Below are 16789 nucleotides of genomic sequence, written 5' to 3'. Positions count from 1 at the left end.
CAATTCGAATAGCAGCTAGGGTTGCAAAGGATGCACAGTTAAACTTTATTTTTAGATAGGTTCCATGTTTGTGCGTGTGTGTGTGTGTGTGTGTGTGTGTCTGTGTGTCTGTGTGCCTGTGTATCCATGTCCCAAGTAATATTTGGGTCACATTTCTGTTAATGAAAGTTATTTGCTAAATTCGATAGGCTTAAATCCTAAAGGGATTTAAATCCTGAGGAAGGGAGAGAACTGGATAAGGTCATCCTAGGTTTTGTAGGAAGATAACTGTTTTAACGCTTAAACACAAAATAATGAGTGAGAACCCTGTGCAGGAAAGCCCAGTGGAAATTGAAAGGAAGGAAGTGAGGCGGTCAGTGGCTGAGGAGTCCCCGGGACGGGACGCGACGCTGCTGAGGTCGCCCTGGGAAGCCTTCCTCCTAGGCGTGGGGCACTGTCTACTACAGTGCCTCGTTGAGCAGGCAAGAGGCCTTTGCTGACGGCTGGTGTTTCCTCCCCAGGCAGAGAAGCCAGAGAGACAGTGCAGATCATCAACAAGGAGGAGCATGGGTTCAATTTTGCCTTCCAGGACAACTCCCGCTATTCCGAAGGGTTCAGCAACAACCTGGTTGTATGTCCCATGGAAGGCTGGATCCCTCCACTGACGAGGTAAGCAAAAACGAAGTCCTCCAGTTGTGTGGCAGGCTCTCAGCCTGCCAGCCAATAGAACGGATTGGGGAGATTCATTCATCAACATCTTCCCTGGGCCATCAAGATGACTCAGTGGTAAAGGCACTTGCCATCCAAATCTGGTGACCTGAGTTCAATCCCCAGAACCCACATGGTGGAAGGAGAGAACTGACTTGCACACATTGTTTTCTGACCTCTACACACATACTGTTGATGTACACACACACTGACAGAGAGAGAGAGAGAGAGAGAGAGAGAGAGAGAGAGAGAGTTTTTATTTCTTTTTTATTATTATTTACAATTTATTAACTTTGTATCCCAGTTGTATCCCCCACCTCCATCTCCTCCCAATCACACCCTCCCTCCCTCTTCCTCCTCGCCTATCTCTCTCACCTAGTCCACTAATAGGGGAGGTCCTCCTCTCCTACTGTCTGACCCTAGCCTATCAGGTCCCATCAGGACTGCCAGGATCCTCTTCCTCTGTGGGCTGGCTAGGTTGCCCCACCAGGAGGGAGTGATCAAGGAGCAGGCAACCACGTTCATGTCAGAGACCGTGTCTTCTCCTAATATTAGGGAACAAACATGGAGACTGAGCTGTCTATGGGCTACATCTGAGCAGGGGGTCTAGGTCCTCTCCATGCATGGTCCTTGGTTGATGCATCAGTGTCTGCAGTGCCCAGTGTGTGGGGGGAGTTGTTGGTTTTCTTGTGTGGTTCCTGTCCCCTTCAGGTCCTTTTATATCCCCCTTCTTCCATAAGATTTCTGCACTCTGTCCAAAGTTTGGCTGTGAGTCTCTGCATCTGCTTCCATCCCCTGCTGGTTGGGGTCTTTTAGAGGACATCTGTGGTAGGCTCTAGCCCTGTTCCCACTCTTCTACCACTTCCAGTGTCTATCCTGTCTTTTCCTTCTGAATGAGAATTGAGCATCTTCCCTAGGGTCCTCCTTGCATACAAGGACCTTTGCTCAACTATGTTCATAGCAGCTTTATTCATAATAGCTAGAATCTGGAAACAACCTAGATGTCCCTCATCCACAGAATAGATACAGAAATTGTGGTACATTTACACAATGGAAATTTGCAGGCAAATGTATGGAACTAGAAAAGATCATCCTGAGTGAGGTATCCCAGAAGCAGAGAGACATGCATGGTATATACTCACTTATAAGTAGATATTAGCCATATTATATAGGATAAACATACTAAAATCTACAGACCAAAAGTTTTTTTTAAGATTTAAAGAAATAAAATTAAAACTTCTCCCAACTCTAGTATATAAATAAAAATAATTTCATCTCTAGTCTGAGTCTATAGTGTTCATTTTCTTGATGAATTATGGGGCATTAAGAATTCTAAGGGTTTTTTAATGTTTGTATGGATATTTTGCATTCATGTATGTCTGTGCACCATATGTGTGCATGCCTGATGAGGCCATAAGAAAACATCAGATTCCCTAGGGCTGGAGTTACAGGCAATTGTGAGCCAGCCTGTGGGTGCTGGGAATTGAGCCCTGGTCCTCTGGAAGAGCAGCCAGTGCTCTTAACTGCTGAACTGTCTCTCCAGCCCCAATCTAAATTTTCATCTCAATATGTTTTTTCTCATGTCCATAGCCTTTTCTTTGTCTTGTGTCTATGAATCCAAAGCAGTATCTACCTTTACGTGGAAAAATCTTTTAAATTCACTTAATTTGGAATGATGTTTATGGTGGTTTTTGCTCATAGTGTGTCTAATAATCTAGTGTACTCTTGTCTTACTATATTTTCACAGGCCTTCTTAGTCAGTTAATCTGCTGTCTTGTTTCCCAACCAGGTTCCCAGTTGATATTTTCTTCACACCGAAGCAAGAAGGAGATGTGAACTTTAACTTGATCTGTAATATAAAAAAGAAAGCCCAGCCTCTAACCCTCAATGTCAAGGCCGAAGGCTACACTATGAATGCTGAGGTCAAGTGCAGGGACAGGACAGGCTCCACCATCCTCTTGACATCCAACGAGATCAACACCATCAACTTCTATGATGTAAGGGGTATCAAGGACTATGGCTCCACCTTTACCTAGGGGGCTCCACCTTTACCTAGGGACTGTGATGCACTGAGTATGAGCTGAGTCTTTCTGTCTCAAATACTAGAGAGACCAGGCAAACAACAGATCCCATCCTCAGGATTATGTAATTGTGACGTGAATGTTTTTATTTTTTACTTTTTAGAGGACAAATATGGTAGGGAGGGATGTGAACACTTGCATTAAACAAACAGGAAAGATTCTTCACTACCAGGAAAGATCTAAGAATTAAATTACCAACTCATACTTGAGATATAAGAAGACCCCAATACTTAGTACAATTCCATTCAGATGATAACACCTAGCTTATCACTATCACTCTCCATCCTTATATCCCAAAGAACACTCCTCCCTAGACAAGGGGTCTGTGGATCTTCCATTGACTGCACTGTTCTCCCCGCCTCTCAGGTACAGTTAAATGAATGTGTTCTGTGTGAATTCAGCTTCATCAACACTGGCAAGTTCAACTTCAGCTACCAGGCAGAGCTCTCTGGGCCCAAATCCCTATTGCAGTACTTGGACTTTACACCCACCGACAACAGTGTAGATGTGGGCCAGTCTGAACCGGCCAACCTGTCTTTCCAACCGTATCAGAAGTGCGTCTTGAAGGGCATGGAACTCAAAATCAAGGTGAGACCATTTGACGTTTTCCAGACGCCAAAGGGATCCGTGACATGTTGCTCCAGCTGGCTACCTCCAGCAGCTCCTGCAGAGTGGTTGTTTCAGAAACAGCGCTCGCACTTTCTAGAAGAGAGGCCTCACCAGCATCAATCGAAAAGCAGTGGACCATCCACACGCTGTGCTACTACGAGACGTTAACATAAGTGAGAGAGCTGGAGGGGGCAGGGAACGTATATACACACAACACTTTCCAAGATAAGGTATCAAGTGAAAACCCAAGAATGGCACTGTCAGGAGGGTGCCAGAGAAGGACATCTGAAAAATGCATTCTGACTTCAAGGACGACACTCACAAAACCAACTTTCTCAAAACTCTAGAAATTGACCATCCTAGGGGCATTCATCCCAGAAGGACTACAGAGCCATAAAAACAATGAGGTCTATAGTACCGTGTTCCCATCTTCAACCCCACCATCACCACCATCACTACCACCACAACAACCACCCATCCACCCACCACCCCCTTCTCTACAGTAGTCTTAGAAATCAAGAGTGTTTCAATGAGCATACAGACAGGTAAGCGCTTAGCCACTGGAGCAGGAAGAGTGGGTTTGGACTGCCTCAAAAGCTCCATGGTAGAAGAACTGACATTATTTTCCCAACATAGAGGTACATGCGTGTGTGCATGCCCTTTACCCATGAGCCATCTCACCAGTCCCCATCCTAGAAGTCCAATGGGAACCTCTACTCACAGGGCTTATTTTCATTTCAACCAAATCAAAGTCTGGTCGTTTTATACCCTCTTTTCTTGTAGGACATGTGTCCAGAATAACCAGTGACCACTATTAAACAGTCACAGCTGCCTAAGGTGACAGTGACACTTAGGGACAAACAAGGGGCAAGTTAGAGGAGCATCTGCTTCCAGGGGGGCTTTGAAAAGTGTCAGCATACTCCCTGGCATCAAGGCAGCCATGCATCACATTAGCACGTACAGATCTTTGGGGGTGAGATGCTGTTGAGGAGGCCATCAGTTCCTACCTCCAGCTCTCCAGGGTGAGGCCAAGAAGGCAACAGACCTTGTTCACAGGCTGGGGAGACATATCAGTGGCTACGAGCATTGGCTGCTCGTCCAGAGAACCTGGGTTCATTTCCTAGAACCCCTATGGCAGCTGGAAACTGTCTGTAATCCCTATCCCAGGGCCTCCACAGGTACCACAAACATGCAAGTAAAACACCCATACACATTAAGTAGATAATGACTTTGCCTATTTAGTCAAGATAAGAAACACTCCCCTTCTCCTTATCTTTTTTTTTTCTCTCTCTCTCTCTGTTTGTTTTGGGTTTTTTGTTTGTTCGGTTGGTTGGTTTTTGTTTGTTTGTTTGTTTGTTTGTTGTTGTTTTGAGACAGGGTTATTTGGCTGTCCTGGAACTAGATGTGTAGACTAGGGAGGACTTGAACTCACAGAGTTCTCCCCTCCTCTGCCTCCCAAGAGCTGGGATTAAAGGGGTGCAATATCACCATTCCCTTTTATCTTCTATTTACAACCCAGTGACAGAACTCAATCCACCAATAGCTAACCTGAAACACAAGGAAAGATGAAAAATCAAGCCTTCTACCTAGGACTGGCAACCACAGTCCCACCCTGTATGATAAACTAGCCATTTCTGCCAACCATTCTGCCTTCAAGCTCACCCATTGCTGTAGGAACAAAGCAAGAACCAATGTGGGTTCTAGTTAGAGTAGCTGATTGTAAGCAAATAGACCCAACCCTATTGAAACCCCACTCTCTAGAGGTGGCGCCCTGAAACCTGGGACTTGTAAAGCACCCACCACTTTCCTTCTCGCCCTGTGGATGCAGCTGCACTGTCGTCCTGCCTCTAACTGCAGTCCCCTGGCCCATCTCTCCTTGCAGATCAACCACGGCCCCACATTCACATGCAACATCTTGGGCTGTGCTGTGAGCCCAGCTATCCACTTCTCCTTCACCAGCTACAATTTTGGGACTTGCTTCATCTACCAACCAGGGATGCCCCCATACAAACAAATCCTCGTTATCACCAACAAAGAAGAAACATCTACAAGGTAAGCAGTCTGCAGAGAGAGGCAAGAGGATTCTGTAGCAACGTGGAGGTTCTACAGACTCCGCCCAGGTGAAGTCCTGTCTTTTTTCTTCTCTATTTCTGCAATAAAGCACCCTCACCAAAAGCAGCTTAGGGGAGGAAAGGGTTTGTTTCATCTGACACATCCAAGTCACGCCCCATCATTGAGAGAAGCCAAAGCAGGAACTCGGGGGCGGGAATCTGAAGCCAGGACTGCTTGCTCCTAGCCATGGCTTGGCCTTCAAACAGGGAACTCACAACCAAGGAAGCAGAGCAGAAACCATGGAGATGGGCTGCTTCGTGGCTCACGTCATGGCTCAGGCTCATGTTTAGCTCACCCTCTCATAGAGCTCAGGACCACCTTCGTAAGGATGGTGCCACCCACAGTGGGCCGGGCCCTCTTGTATCAGTTAATGGTCAAGGCAGTCCCCCATAGACACACCCACAGACCAACCTGCTGAAGACATTTACTCAATTAAAACGTTTTTGCAGGTGATTCTAGGCTGTGTCAAGCTGACAGTTAGTGCTAGCTAGTCCATCTTGCCAAGACAGAAATGCTGGAAAAGAGTCCAACACAGGTTATATGAATCCTGGGTCCCTGTCCCCACCATTAATATGAAAAGTGGGCATCTATGAGCTACCTGCTAAACATCCTGTTCTTGATTTGTAGAGGGCTGTGCCATGTGACTACCTAATGCAAAGTCCTAGAGCTTCTGTTTTGTTTCCTCATGCAATAATTAGGAATGAAGTTAAAGCAGTGGTTCTGAACCTTCCTAATGCTGTGACATGTTGGGGTGACCCCCCAACCATAAAATTATTTCGTTGCCGCTTCTTAACTTTAATTTCGTTACCGTCATGAGTAATGATGGAACTATCTGGTGTACGGAATATCGGATAGGCAACCCCCACACACAAAGAGTTCACACCCCATGGATTGAGAGCTGCTGGTTTAGAGAGTTCAAACGTCAACTGCTCGGTAGCAAATAGAAAGTCTGTACTGAGCCTAAATCTTCCAAATCAAACCCAGCCTGTCTGCATCGTCCCTGTAAAACATTTCAGTCCAGGTCTCTTTCCAGGCCTAGTGAGGGAGAATCAAGTGCAGCCACTGACCTGTGTTCATGGGCAAACCTCTGCAGCAGTCTTTCAGAGAACATTCTACAGTGGAAAACATTGTTCCCTGCACTGTCCAGTATGATGACCTTTACCTATACGTGGCTTGTTGTGACCAAAGAACTTTATTTTAATTTATTTTATTTTAATTAACTTCAACTTTAATCACTATATGTGTCTTGTCCCTACCACAAATCCCAGTTCAAATATCAGCTCGTTCTTGGCTGCGATGCTGAGAACATTTATTTTACTTTCTTTGTTTCTGTTGTTCGTGGGAGGGCTGTGTATTTTCTGTTAGTTTTGAGATGGAGTCTCACTGTGTAGCCCAGGCTGGCCTCGAACTCATGATCCTCATATCTTAGCCTCCTAATTATTAGGATTATAGACATGTACCACCATGCCAAGCCCACATTTTTAATTGTTAAATTCTCTGTGCCTCTGTCTCTTTGACTGAAGCAGGAGAGCACACTTAGAAGCAGAACTTAGGACAATGTCTGAAACTCAGTCCAGCTACTGTCTGCTGCTGCTGCTGCTGCTGCTGCTGCTGCTGTGCAAATTTTATTATTCCAGATATTAAATTGCAAGAGTGTTGCTTAGTTTCAAATAAGAATTTAAAATTTTCTCTGCTGAGCCAAAGAGAGGGTTTCGTGAGTAAGAGCACTTGCTGTTCTTGCAGAGGCCCCACATTCCGTTCCCAGTATCCACACAATGGCTCACAACAGTCTGTAACTCCAGTTCTAGGGGACCCAACACCCTCTTCTGACCTCTGGCACGAACATGGTACGCATCCATACATGTAGGCAAACACTCACACACATAAAAGGAAAATAAATATTCTAATCTTAAGCTGAACCGATAGTCTTTCTTTCACAGTTTGATAGCATCTTTGGTCTCCTTAAGGCCTTGAGCTCTGTGCATCCAGTTAGCTGGGCTCTCTCTCTCTCTCTCTAAACACACAGCAGGAAGATGAGGGGAAGTTTTGCTAGAAAATCTAGGTGCCTTCGTCCCCAGGGGAGTAGGGTGGAGATGACCTTCACCTTGTGAGGGCACCAGGCATACATAGTGAACATTTATACCCACGGGCAAGACACCCATACATGTAAAAATGAAGATAAGATAAATCTTTCTTAAGTTACTTTAAATAAGATAATTTTTTTTAAAAAAATTAACTCCACAAGGAGAGCAACAGAACCAAAAAATCTGGGCCCAGGGGTCTTTTCTGAGACTGATACTGCAAACAAGGACCATGCATGAAGATAACCTAGAACCCCTGCACAGATGTAGCCCATGGCAGCTCAGTGTCCAAGAGGGTTCCCCAGTAAGGGGAACAGGGACTGTCTCTGACATGAACTCATGGGCTGGCTCTTTGATCACCTCCACCTGAGGGGAGGGAGAGGGGAGCAGCCTTAGCAGTCCACAGAGGAAGACAATGCAGCCAGTCCTGATGAGACCTGATAGACTAGGGTCAGAGGGAAGGGGAGGAGGACCTACTCTATCATTGGACTGGGGGAGGGGCATAGGAGAAGAAGAAGGAGGGAGGGTGGGAGTGGGAGGGGATAGGGAAGGGGGCTACAGGTGGGATACAAAGTGAATAAACTGTAATTAATTAAAATAAAATTTAAAAAATTTTAAAAAAAGAAAAAATGTTACTTTCTTCACCTTATCTCATTGATTCCCTACAACAACCGTAAGAAGCAGCTGCCGCTGAACCCATTTTACAGGTCCAAATGGCCTGAGCAGTTTTCCCAAGTCACATAGCTAGTTACTGGCTGATCCCAATCCAGACTCCTGTCTGCCCGACTCGAGCACAGGCTGAACTCCACCACAAGCACTGTCAGCCAGGGACTTCTGAAGCACTGCCCCCTTGCGAGAGAGTGCAAAACTTTGAGAGGCATTTCCAAGAACAGAGCATCAATGAGGTGAAAACATGAGCCTTTGGGTTTGCGACCTGCTCCCACCTGCATCTCAGGACGTGGCAGGCTGAGTCACTTGGCTGCGCCCTGAGGAACATGAGCTGCTCATCGCTGCCATCCCTTCCAGCTCTTCGGCGACTCCCCTGACCCTGGGAAATCTGCCACCTTACCGCCCAGAAAGCGCAGGGTTAGTCCCTCCAGGCTGCCGTCTTGGCATTTACAGCTTTCTCTCTCTCTCGGTCTTCCCCAGCTTAGACTGTTTGTACGCCAACACCCCACACTTTGAGGTAAACTTCAGTGTGGAAGTGATAAAGCCAGGGAAGTCACTGGAGATTCCCATCATCTTTTACCCTCGGGAAGCCATCAACTACCGAGAAGTCATCGCCTTTGAAATCAATGGGCTTTCTCAACAGACGGTGGAGGTCAAAGGGAAGGGCACAGAAATGAAGGTACGAGACAGTGGGCAGGGCTTTAGAAACACCCCCCCTTCCTCTTCCCAGACCCTTGCCCAGGGGAGCCCACCTGCCTCTCCACACCCTCCTCTCCTCTGCACCTGGGATTGCTCCATCCCTTATCTAGCCCTGCCAAGATGGGGTCCCTAATCATAGGAAGTGGGAAGGAAACTTTAAACTGCGATCAAGCGAATCTCAGGTCTTACTCAGAACCAAATTCACTGTATTAATGAACTCAGACAACTGCAAGCACTAAAGAAACGTTCTACTACGTTCTTGGTGAAATGTCAGATACAATGTCCCACTTGGGGGCATGTCTCATTCAGACACAGGATCCAGCTGTGAACCACCCCTCCTCCTTCCCCTCCCTGGTGAATGCTCTCAGCCAGCTCATCCTGGGTCCCAGGATTATTCAGGAACTTCTCCTGCCAGGTGGCCCAGATCTATAGGCAGGGGTCCTGTCTGGATAGTCACCCCTGTCTTGCTGGTGTGTGAAGCTGCATCTGGTGGTATTTGTCTGGTGGCAGTATTTGTATTGTAACAGAAGTTTGGAGAAGTCTGAAAGAGAATCCAAGATGCTCAAGAGTGCATAGGATGTTTCAACAATCCACCAAGGGGAGGGCTGTGTGGCCGCCTCTCCTCAAGCCGCAGGAGCCATAGGACATTGCCACCTGGCATGCCCTGTCAAAAGCATGGCTCTTGCTCTGCAGAGAATTAAAGGTAATTCATTGTGAGCCAAATATGAGTAACAATATTTGGGTTATCCTGAGGGATGTGGTCCACAATCCAAGAGGCTTTTGTGGGCTTTTCTAGTCCAAGAACAAAAGAAAGTCACAGGTAGGTGTGAGTGTGTGTGTGCTCTAAATACAGTGGCAGAGGTGAGGTACTGCAAAGAAGGGAAATCTCTTCTACAGATTTCAGGGGTTCTCATGTTGCTATCGTCAGGGCTGGTGGAAGCTAATGATGAAATGAAGGTGCATCTAACCTGAAGCAGGTCACTGAGAGAGGGAGCTGCCCTGGCTCCTATGGGACATAAGCATCGCGCTTGTTCTCCACAGTGACTGACAGGCCCTGCCTTCCTACTCTCTTTCTGGTCACACAGATTCTAGTTCTCGACCCAGCCAACAGGATCGTGAAGCTAGGAGCCGTCCTGCCAGGCCAGGTTGTAAAGAAAACAGTTTCCCTCGTGAACAACAGCCTTGCCCAGATCAGCTTTAACCAATCCGTCATGTTCTCCATCCCAGAGCTCCAGGAAGCCCAGGTCAGTGCAGGGAAATGGGGAGGCTTTGGGGAAGGGGGTTAGTGGCCATGGGGATGTTACAGGATTCAGAAAAATTGGCTGTGTGGAGCCAGCCTGAGCAAGAAACCCAGTGAGTATTATCTCATCCTGGGGCTGCCGTCACCTTATCACCCAGACAAAGAGGAAAAACTTGCTCTCGTTCGTTTCCTCATCAATCCAGAATCAAACTCCTCAGTCCTAGGGGTTCAGGGCCATTCACAGTCTGGCCATCTCGATGTTTTCTTGCTTGCATGGATGGTTTCTTTATCAGGGGTGGGAATAGAACCCAGGGTCTTTCATTTGGTGCACAAGTGCTCTGGCAGTGAACTCTACCCCCAGATGCCTATATAAAATTGTCCTTTTAGAGGGCAACCAGAGTTGTTAGAATGACCTGTCTTAAGCCATTACCTCAGGCTAGCTCCCAGAGTCACTGGGGACATCCCAAGAACTGCCCTGCTGTTTTGTTTCCTCCTCTGTCCCTCACCTTACTTCCCGCAGCTGCTGTATCTGCCTGCCAACCGCTCCATGCTCTGGAGCACGTGAAGAAGACCGTCCTCAGGGTAGCTTGGGGTTTGTTTCTTACCGGGACTAAGGGAGGAGGCAGCCAGACAGGAATTCAGGCAGTGGCTCCCGAACTTTTAAGATACCCAGGTCACTCCAGGGAACTTTAGAAAATGCAGGTTCCATATCATTCCAGAGACGCTGAGTCAGCCAGCCTGAGCAAGCCATAGGGATGTTTTTTATTGATCCCAGTGCTTTCTCTTTACTATTCATATTTTAAGTTAGCGTACAAAATAATGGTTTGTGATGACATTGTTACACAAATACATATGTGTGTAATTATAACTTGGTCTTCCTCTTCATCCCCACCTGCCCTTTTCTGTACCTATCCACTTACTCTTACAGTTTCTTGTCCTCACCCAGATACTCTCTCCTCTGCTTTCTCATTGTGTGTGTGTCTGTCTGTCTGTCTGTCTGTCTGTGTGTGCGTGCACACATGCGAGCACGTGCATGTTTTAGATGTTAAATCTAGATTGAGCATATGAGAAAAAGCATACAAATTTTCTGCATTTTCTTTTTCCAATTGCTATCTTAGGCCCCTCCCTTCTCTTCCTCTTGATTCATAGTCCTCCTGTTTCTTGTATGGGGGGGGTGTTAAATCAAGATTCTGCATATGAGGAGAAATAGGATTTTTGTCTTTCTGAGTCTGGCTTAATTCATTTAACCTGGTATTCTCCCACCCACAAGCACTTCTTAAGAAGTACTGGACTCATGTTTCTTGTTTCATGTTTCCTGTTACTGTCTCATCTACCATGGAGGAGGAAGGAAGAATGAAATGCCCACAAGGAGCTGAAAAATGGGACAGTACAAGAAACCAACATTTGTTGGGTCCCTGGTCATATGCCACCATTTTACAGACAAAATGATGAAGAGCAAGTCAAGGGGAGGGTTTGAGTAACTTATGACAGATGACCCAGATGGTAACATACGAGATTTGATCGCTGGGCTGAGACAGTCCCAGAAGCAAAACTACACAGCTCGGAGGCCTGGGAAGCCTTCGTGCCATCAGCTTCTGAGCAAAGTTGTCTTTCTGTCCAGGTCATCACCTTGGAGCCCTTCCGCAATATCATCCTGAAGCCTAAAGAAGTCTGTAAACTGGAAGTTACCTTTGCCCCCAAGAAGCGCATCCCTCCTTTCTCTGAGGAAGTGTTCATGGAATGGATGGGGCTATTGCGTCCCCTCTTCCTCCTCAGCGGCTGCTGTCAGGCCCTGGAGATTTCCCTGGACCAGGAGCATCTTACCTTTGGTCCTGTTGTACATCAGACACAAGCCACGCGGCGCATTCTCATGTTGAATACAGGCGACGTGGGTGCAAGGTAGGATGGACAGCGGTGGCTTCCCCCCACAGACGTAGCAGACATCTATATGTCTGAATTCCTTGCCTCCAATGAAACATCACAGTGACAGCTACCACCATGATCACATGGTGGAGGACATTGGTACAAACTGGCATATGCCCGTCACATGGTTCATCCAACTCAATCTCGACGAGAACTCGAGACAGCTAACACTATCATATAACCTCTGTGATTGAGATTCTGAAGCAGGAGGATCTAAAAATGTACTCTGTCTTTAAAAAAATAAAAGGGCCAGCATGGTAATATACCTTATAATTCCAGCACTTGGGGACTGGGAAGTAGGGCAGGAGGATCAAGAATTCAAAGCAGCTCTGGCTATGTATGTTCAAGGCCAGGTAAGCCTGAGCTACATGAAACCTTTTTAAGGGGGAGGGGGGGTGTGCTAGGAATGCAGTTCAGTGGTAGAGCAGCAATTATGTAGCATGTACCCGGCCCTGAATTTAATTCCCAGCAGCACAAAAAAAAAAAAAAAAAAAAAGGAAATGAGAAAGAGAGAGGGAGGGAGAGAAAGAAAAAGGGAAGGAGAGAGAAATATGGGGACAGGTGTACTCTCTAGGCATCATTCCCCACAAATCAAGTAATCCAGTTTAAAAAATGGGGTACAGAGCTAAACAGAAAATTCTCTGTAGAGGAATACAGAATGACAGAGAAACACTTAAAGAAATGCTCAACATCCTTAGCCATCAGGGAGATGCAAATCAAAACAACCCTCAGATTTCACCTTATACTCATCAGAATGGCTAAGATCAAAAACTCAAGTGACAACACATGCTAGAGAGGATGCGGAGAAAGGGGAACCCTCCTCCATTGCTGGTGGGAATGTAAACTTGTACAACTTTGGAAATCAATCTGGCGCTTTCTCGGGCAATTACGAATAGCGCTTCCTCAAGATCCAGCTATACCACTCCTAGGCATATATACAAAATATACTCAAGTACACAGCAAGGACATTTGCTCAACCATGTTCATAGCAGCTTTATTTGTATTAACTAGAAACTGGAAACACCGCAGATGTCCCTTAACAGAGGAGTGAATGCAGAAATTGCGGTACATTTACACAGTGGAATACTACTAACAATTAAAAACAAGGAAATCATGAAATTTGCCAGCAAATGGTGGGATCTAGAAAAGACATTTCGAGTGAAGTATCCCAGAAGCAGAAAGACACATATAGTATATACTCACTTATAAGTGGATATTAGACATATAATATAGGATAAATATACTAAAATCTGTACACCTAAAGAAGCTGAGCAAGAAGGAGGACCCTGGATAGGAGGATCAATCTCACTCAGAAAGATAAACAGGGTGGACACTGGAGGAAGGAAAGAACAGGAAGCAGGATGGGAGCCTACCACAGAAGGCCTCTGAAAGACTCTTCCCAGCAGTGTATCAAAGCAGATGCTGAGACTCATAACCAAACTTTGGGCAGAGTGCAGTGAGTCTTATGAAAGAAGGGGGAGATAGTAAGACCTGGAGAGGATAGGAGCTCCATAAGGAGAGCAACAGAACCAAAAAATCTGGACACAGGGGTCTTTTCTGAGACTGATACTCCAAACAAGGACCATTCATGGGTATTACCTAGAACCCTGCTCAGATGAAGCCCAGGATAGCTCAGTATTCAAGTGGGTTTCCTAGTGATGGGAACAGGGACTCTCTGATGTGAACTTAGTGGCTGGCTCTTTGCTCATCTCCCCCTGAGAGGGGATCAGCCTTGTCAGGCCACAGAGGAGGACAATGCAACCAGTCCTGAGAAGACCTGATAAGCTAGGATCAGAAGGAAGGGGAGGAGGACCTCCCCTATCAGTGGACTTAGAGAGGGGCATGGGAGGAGATGAGGGAGGGAGAGTGGGATGGGGAGGGAATGAAGGAGGGAGCTACAGCTGGGATACAAAATGAATAAACTGTAATTAATATATAAAAATAAAATTTTAATTAAAAAAGAAAGAATACCAGTAATAAAATTCTCAATGTCTTTTAGTATAAATGTGGTATGAAAAGAGTAACTTTCCCCCAGTTCACACATGTAACAAAAAGTAAGTATGGGTGCAAGATTGGGCATGCTTACATGGATAAGTGCTTTAGCAGCTTCATTTCACTGATGAAGTAAGGCTCAGAGATCCCACGGCCAGTAACTAAAAACACAGGACCAGAACTCAAGTGCTTCCCTTTTGCTGCTCATGAATTAAAATGGCTGTCCAGACTACCCAATAGACACCTCAGGGTTCCTCACCATGCAGGCTCAGTGTTACACCACCAAGAGGGATGTTATATGGTAGCTCTGTTTTGGAAAGACAGGATGAATGGTCTGCACCATTCATTCTCTGCCTTCTGCCCATACCAAGTGCCTAACCACAGAGATGACCCCATATGGCCATCAAGATCCCAATGCCACCAAGAACAGGCATAACTCTCACAGGAAGGACTTGTCACCACCCTCCTGGATCTAAACAGGCAGTGCAAGGGAAGGTCAAGGCTTCAGTCTTAAAAGGTTGTGGTCCTAGTCCAGCCACTTGCTGGCTATGCAATCTTGGGGACACATGTGTATATGTTCATACATGCATTCCATAGCTTGTCCTTCATGGACAATAAGTGAAGCCACTTCTCATCCCTGTTCAACTCTGAGAGGGAGCAAAGACCCCCCTCACCCAGAGAGTGATCTGGTCCTGTTCCCTAACCACTTCTTCTCTGACAAGGTTCCTCCTCCTACATCCTAAGGAGTGGTCAAGATGGAGACCATGCTGTTAAAAGTCTGGATGAAGGGTTTGTTTGTTTGTTTGTTTCTGCATACCCTCCCAATATTAACACACTATCTCTCTTGTCTTCTTTTCTCCTGGAAAAGGTTTAAGTGGGATTCGAAGAAAATCAAGCCTCACTTCTCCATCAGCCCTGAAGAAGGCTACATCAGCTCAGGCATGGAGGTTGCTTTAGAAGTAACCTACCACCCCACTGAGATGGGAAAGGAGAGTTTCTATAAAGACATTTTCTGCTTCATCCAAGGAGGAAACCCTCTGTGCCTCACCCTGTCTGGAGTCTGCGTGGGACCGCCTATAATAAAAGAGGCAAGTAGGCACTGCCTGGGGATGGACCAAAGGCAGGAGTAAGCCCAACCAGGAACACCCGCAATGAACATTCAGGGACTTTGCACATACCATACCCACTGCTTGAATAATCTTTCTTCTCCCTTTGCTTACATAACTCATATTCTTACTTCAACTTGCGGTTCAAGCATTATATCCCCGAGGAAGCCTCACGGAAGCCATCTAGATTGAATTCTGTGATAAGAACTGTGAGCAGAGACCCGGGACAAAACTCAGTCAGGGAGATGTCACACAAATATTATTTTCCTTCTCCTGGAGCAGGAGGACTATCAGTCTTGAATGGCACTGTTTGATTTGCATTTTAATGGAGTCAAACCAGATGCCGACAGGTGTCCGCAGAAGAGAGATTAATTAGGAACACTTCCCATAGACAAGGCGGTTTGGACAGTGCTGCCGGCACAAGGGATAGTAGAAGGCGAATATTTCACAGCTCATGAGTTCAACTTGGCTGGCTGGACAAGGGGCTTTCAGGAGTCCACCTGTCTTCATCCCCCCCAAGTTCTGGTGCTGCAAACAGACCCTACCACATCTGGCTTCTACATGGATGCCAGGCTGAACTCAGCTCTTCATATCCGCCCAGAAATGACTTGACTGACAGCAGGGGTCCAGCCAGTACACCAAGCACTTGTGTAGTGCAGCTGAAAAGAAAGGTGAAACCGTGACATTTGCAGGAAAATGGATGCAACTGGAAATGCAATAATGAACTAAGCCAGACTGAGAAAGACAAGCAGCCCGTGTTTGCTCTCATATTTGAAACCAGATTCAAAATTGTGTGTGTGTGTGTGTGTGTGTGTGTGTGTGTGTGTGTTTTATTTTATTTATATATGGGAGCATAAAGGTAGAAGAAAGGGGGGAAGGAAACTCTTCATTGGGACTCACTATGGGAAACAATGTTAAAACTCCTCTTTTCTCCCTCACACACACACTGTAGCTCTGAACCCTGAAGACAGCTCAAAGAGAGGACATGGAAAATGGTTTTTCTGCTTCTCGCAGGTGGTGAATTTCAACTGCCAAGTGCGCTCCAAGCACACGCAGACCATCCTGCTGTCAAACCGCACCAACCAGACCTGGAATCTGCGCCCCATCTTTGATGGTGACTACTGGGAGGGGCCTGAGTTCGTCACCCTGGAAGCCCATCAGCAAAACAAGCCCTATGAGATCACCTACAAGCCCCGCACCATGAACGTGGAGAACCGCAAGCACCAGGTGAACTGAGTGACGCTTCCCCATGGCTGTCTAGCATAGAGGAGGCCAGGAGCTGTGTAGACAGCAGCTAGAAGACAGACTTAAAGAGCGAGCCCTCGGATAAGGGGGTACGTGGAACAATGGGGAGCGGTGACTACTGTCAGGCAGTGTCTCCCCCTTGGTCTACGTTTCTCTTAGAATCCAAGGAATCGGTTCTGAAATGGAACCCTAAACCAAGCATTGAACAAGCCCTAAGCACATCAGTTTAAGCACGTCAGTGATATCACGGTAGCTGTAATAAAAATCTGAAGAGGGCCAGCACGGTGGCCCAGCTGGTGAATGTGTCCACCACCAAGCCTTACAACCAAAGTTCAGTTGGAAGGA

At 46.4% G+C, this 16789-nt stretch overlaps 1 protein-coding gene across 1 annotated transcript in view; it reads left to right on the top strand.

Annotated features, from left to right (window-relative positions):
* The window catches only part of Hydin (HYDIN axonemal central pair apparatus protein), a 355607-nt gene that overhangs the window by 328238 nt on the left and 10580 nt on the right, over nt 1-16789 (top strand). The window contains exons 73-81 of the mRNA XM_021632513.2: nt 501-648; nt 2477-2684; nt 3135-3356; nt 5260-5429; nt 8720-8918; nt 10024-10182; nt 11800-12077; nt 14962-15181; nt 16214-16426. Of these exons, the coding sequence (XP_021488188.2) occupies nt 501-648; nt 2477-2684; nt 3135-3356; nt 5260-5429; nt 8720-8918; nt 10024-10182; nt 11800-12077; nt 14962-15181; nt 16214-16426 (1817 nt within the window). The remainder of the gene's footprint in view (nt 1-500; nt 649-2476; nt 2685-3134; nt 3357-5259; nt 5430-8719; nt 8919-10023; nt 10183-11799; nt 12078-14961; nt 15182-16213; nt 16427-16789) is intronic.

This window comes from Meriones unguiculatus, chromosome 10 (genome assembly GCF_030254825.1).
Source record: "Meriones unguiculatus strain TT.TT164.6M chromosome 10, Bangor_MerUng_6.1, whole genome shotgun sequence".
NCBI lineage: Eukaryota > Metazoa > Chordata > Mammalia > Rodentia > Muridae > Meriones > Meriones unguiculatus.
Note: the sequence above shows the minus strand (reverse complement) of the source record. Positions and strands in the feature narration are given on the sequence as shown.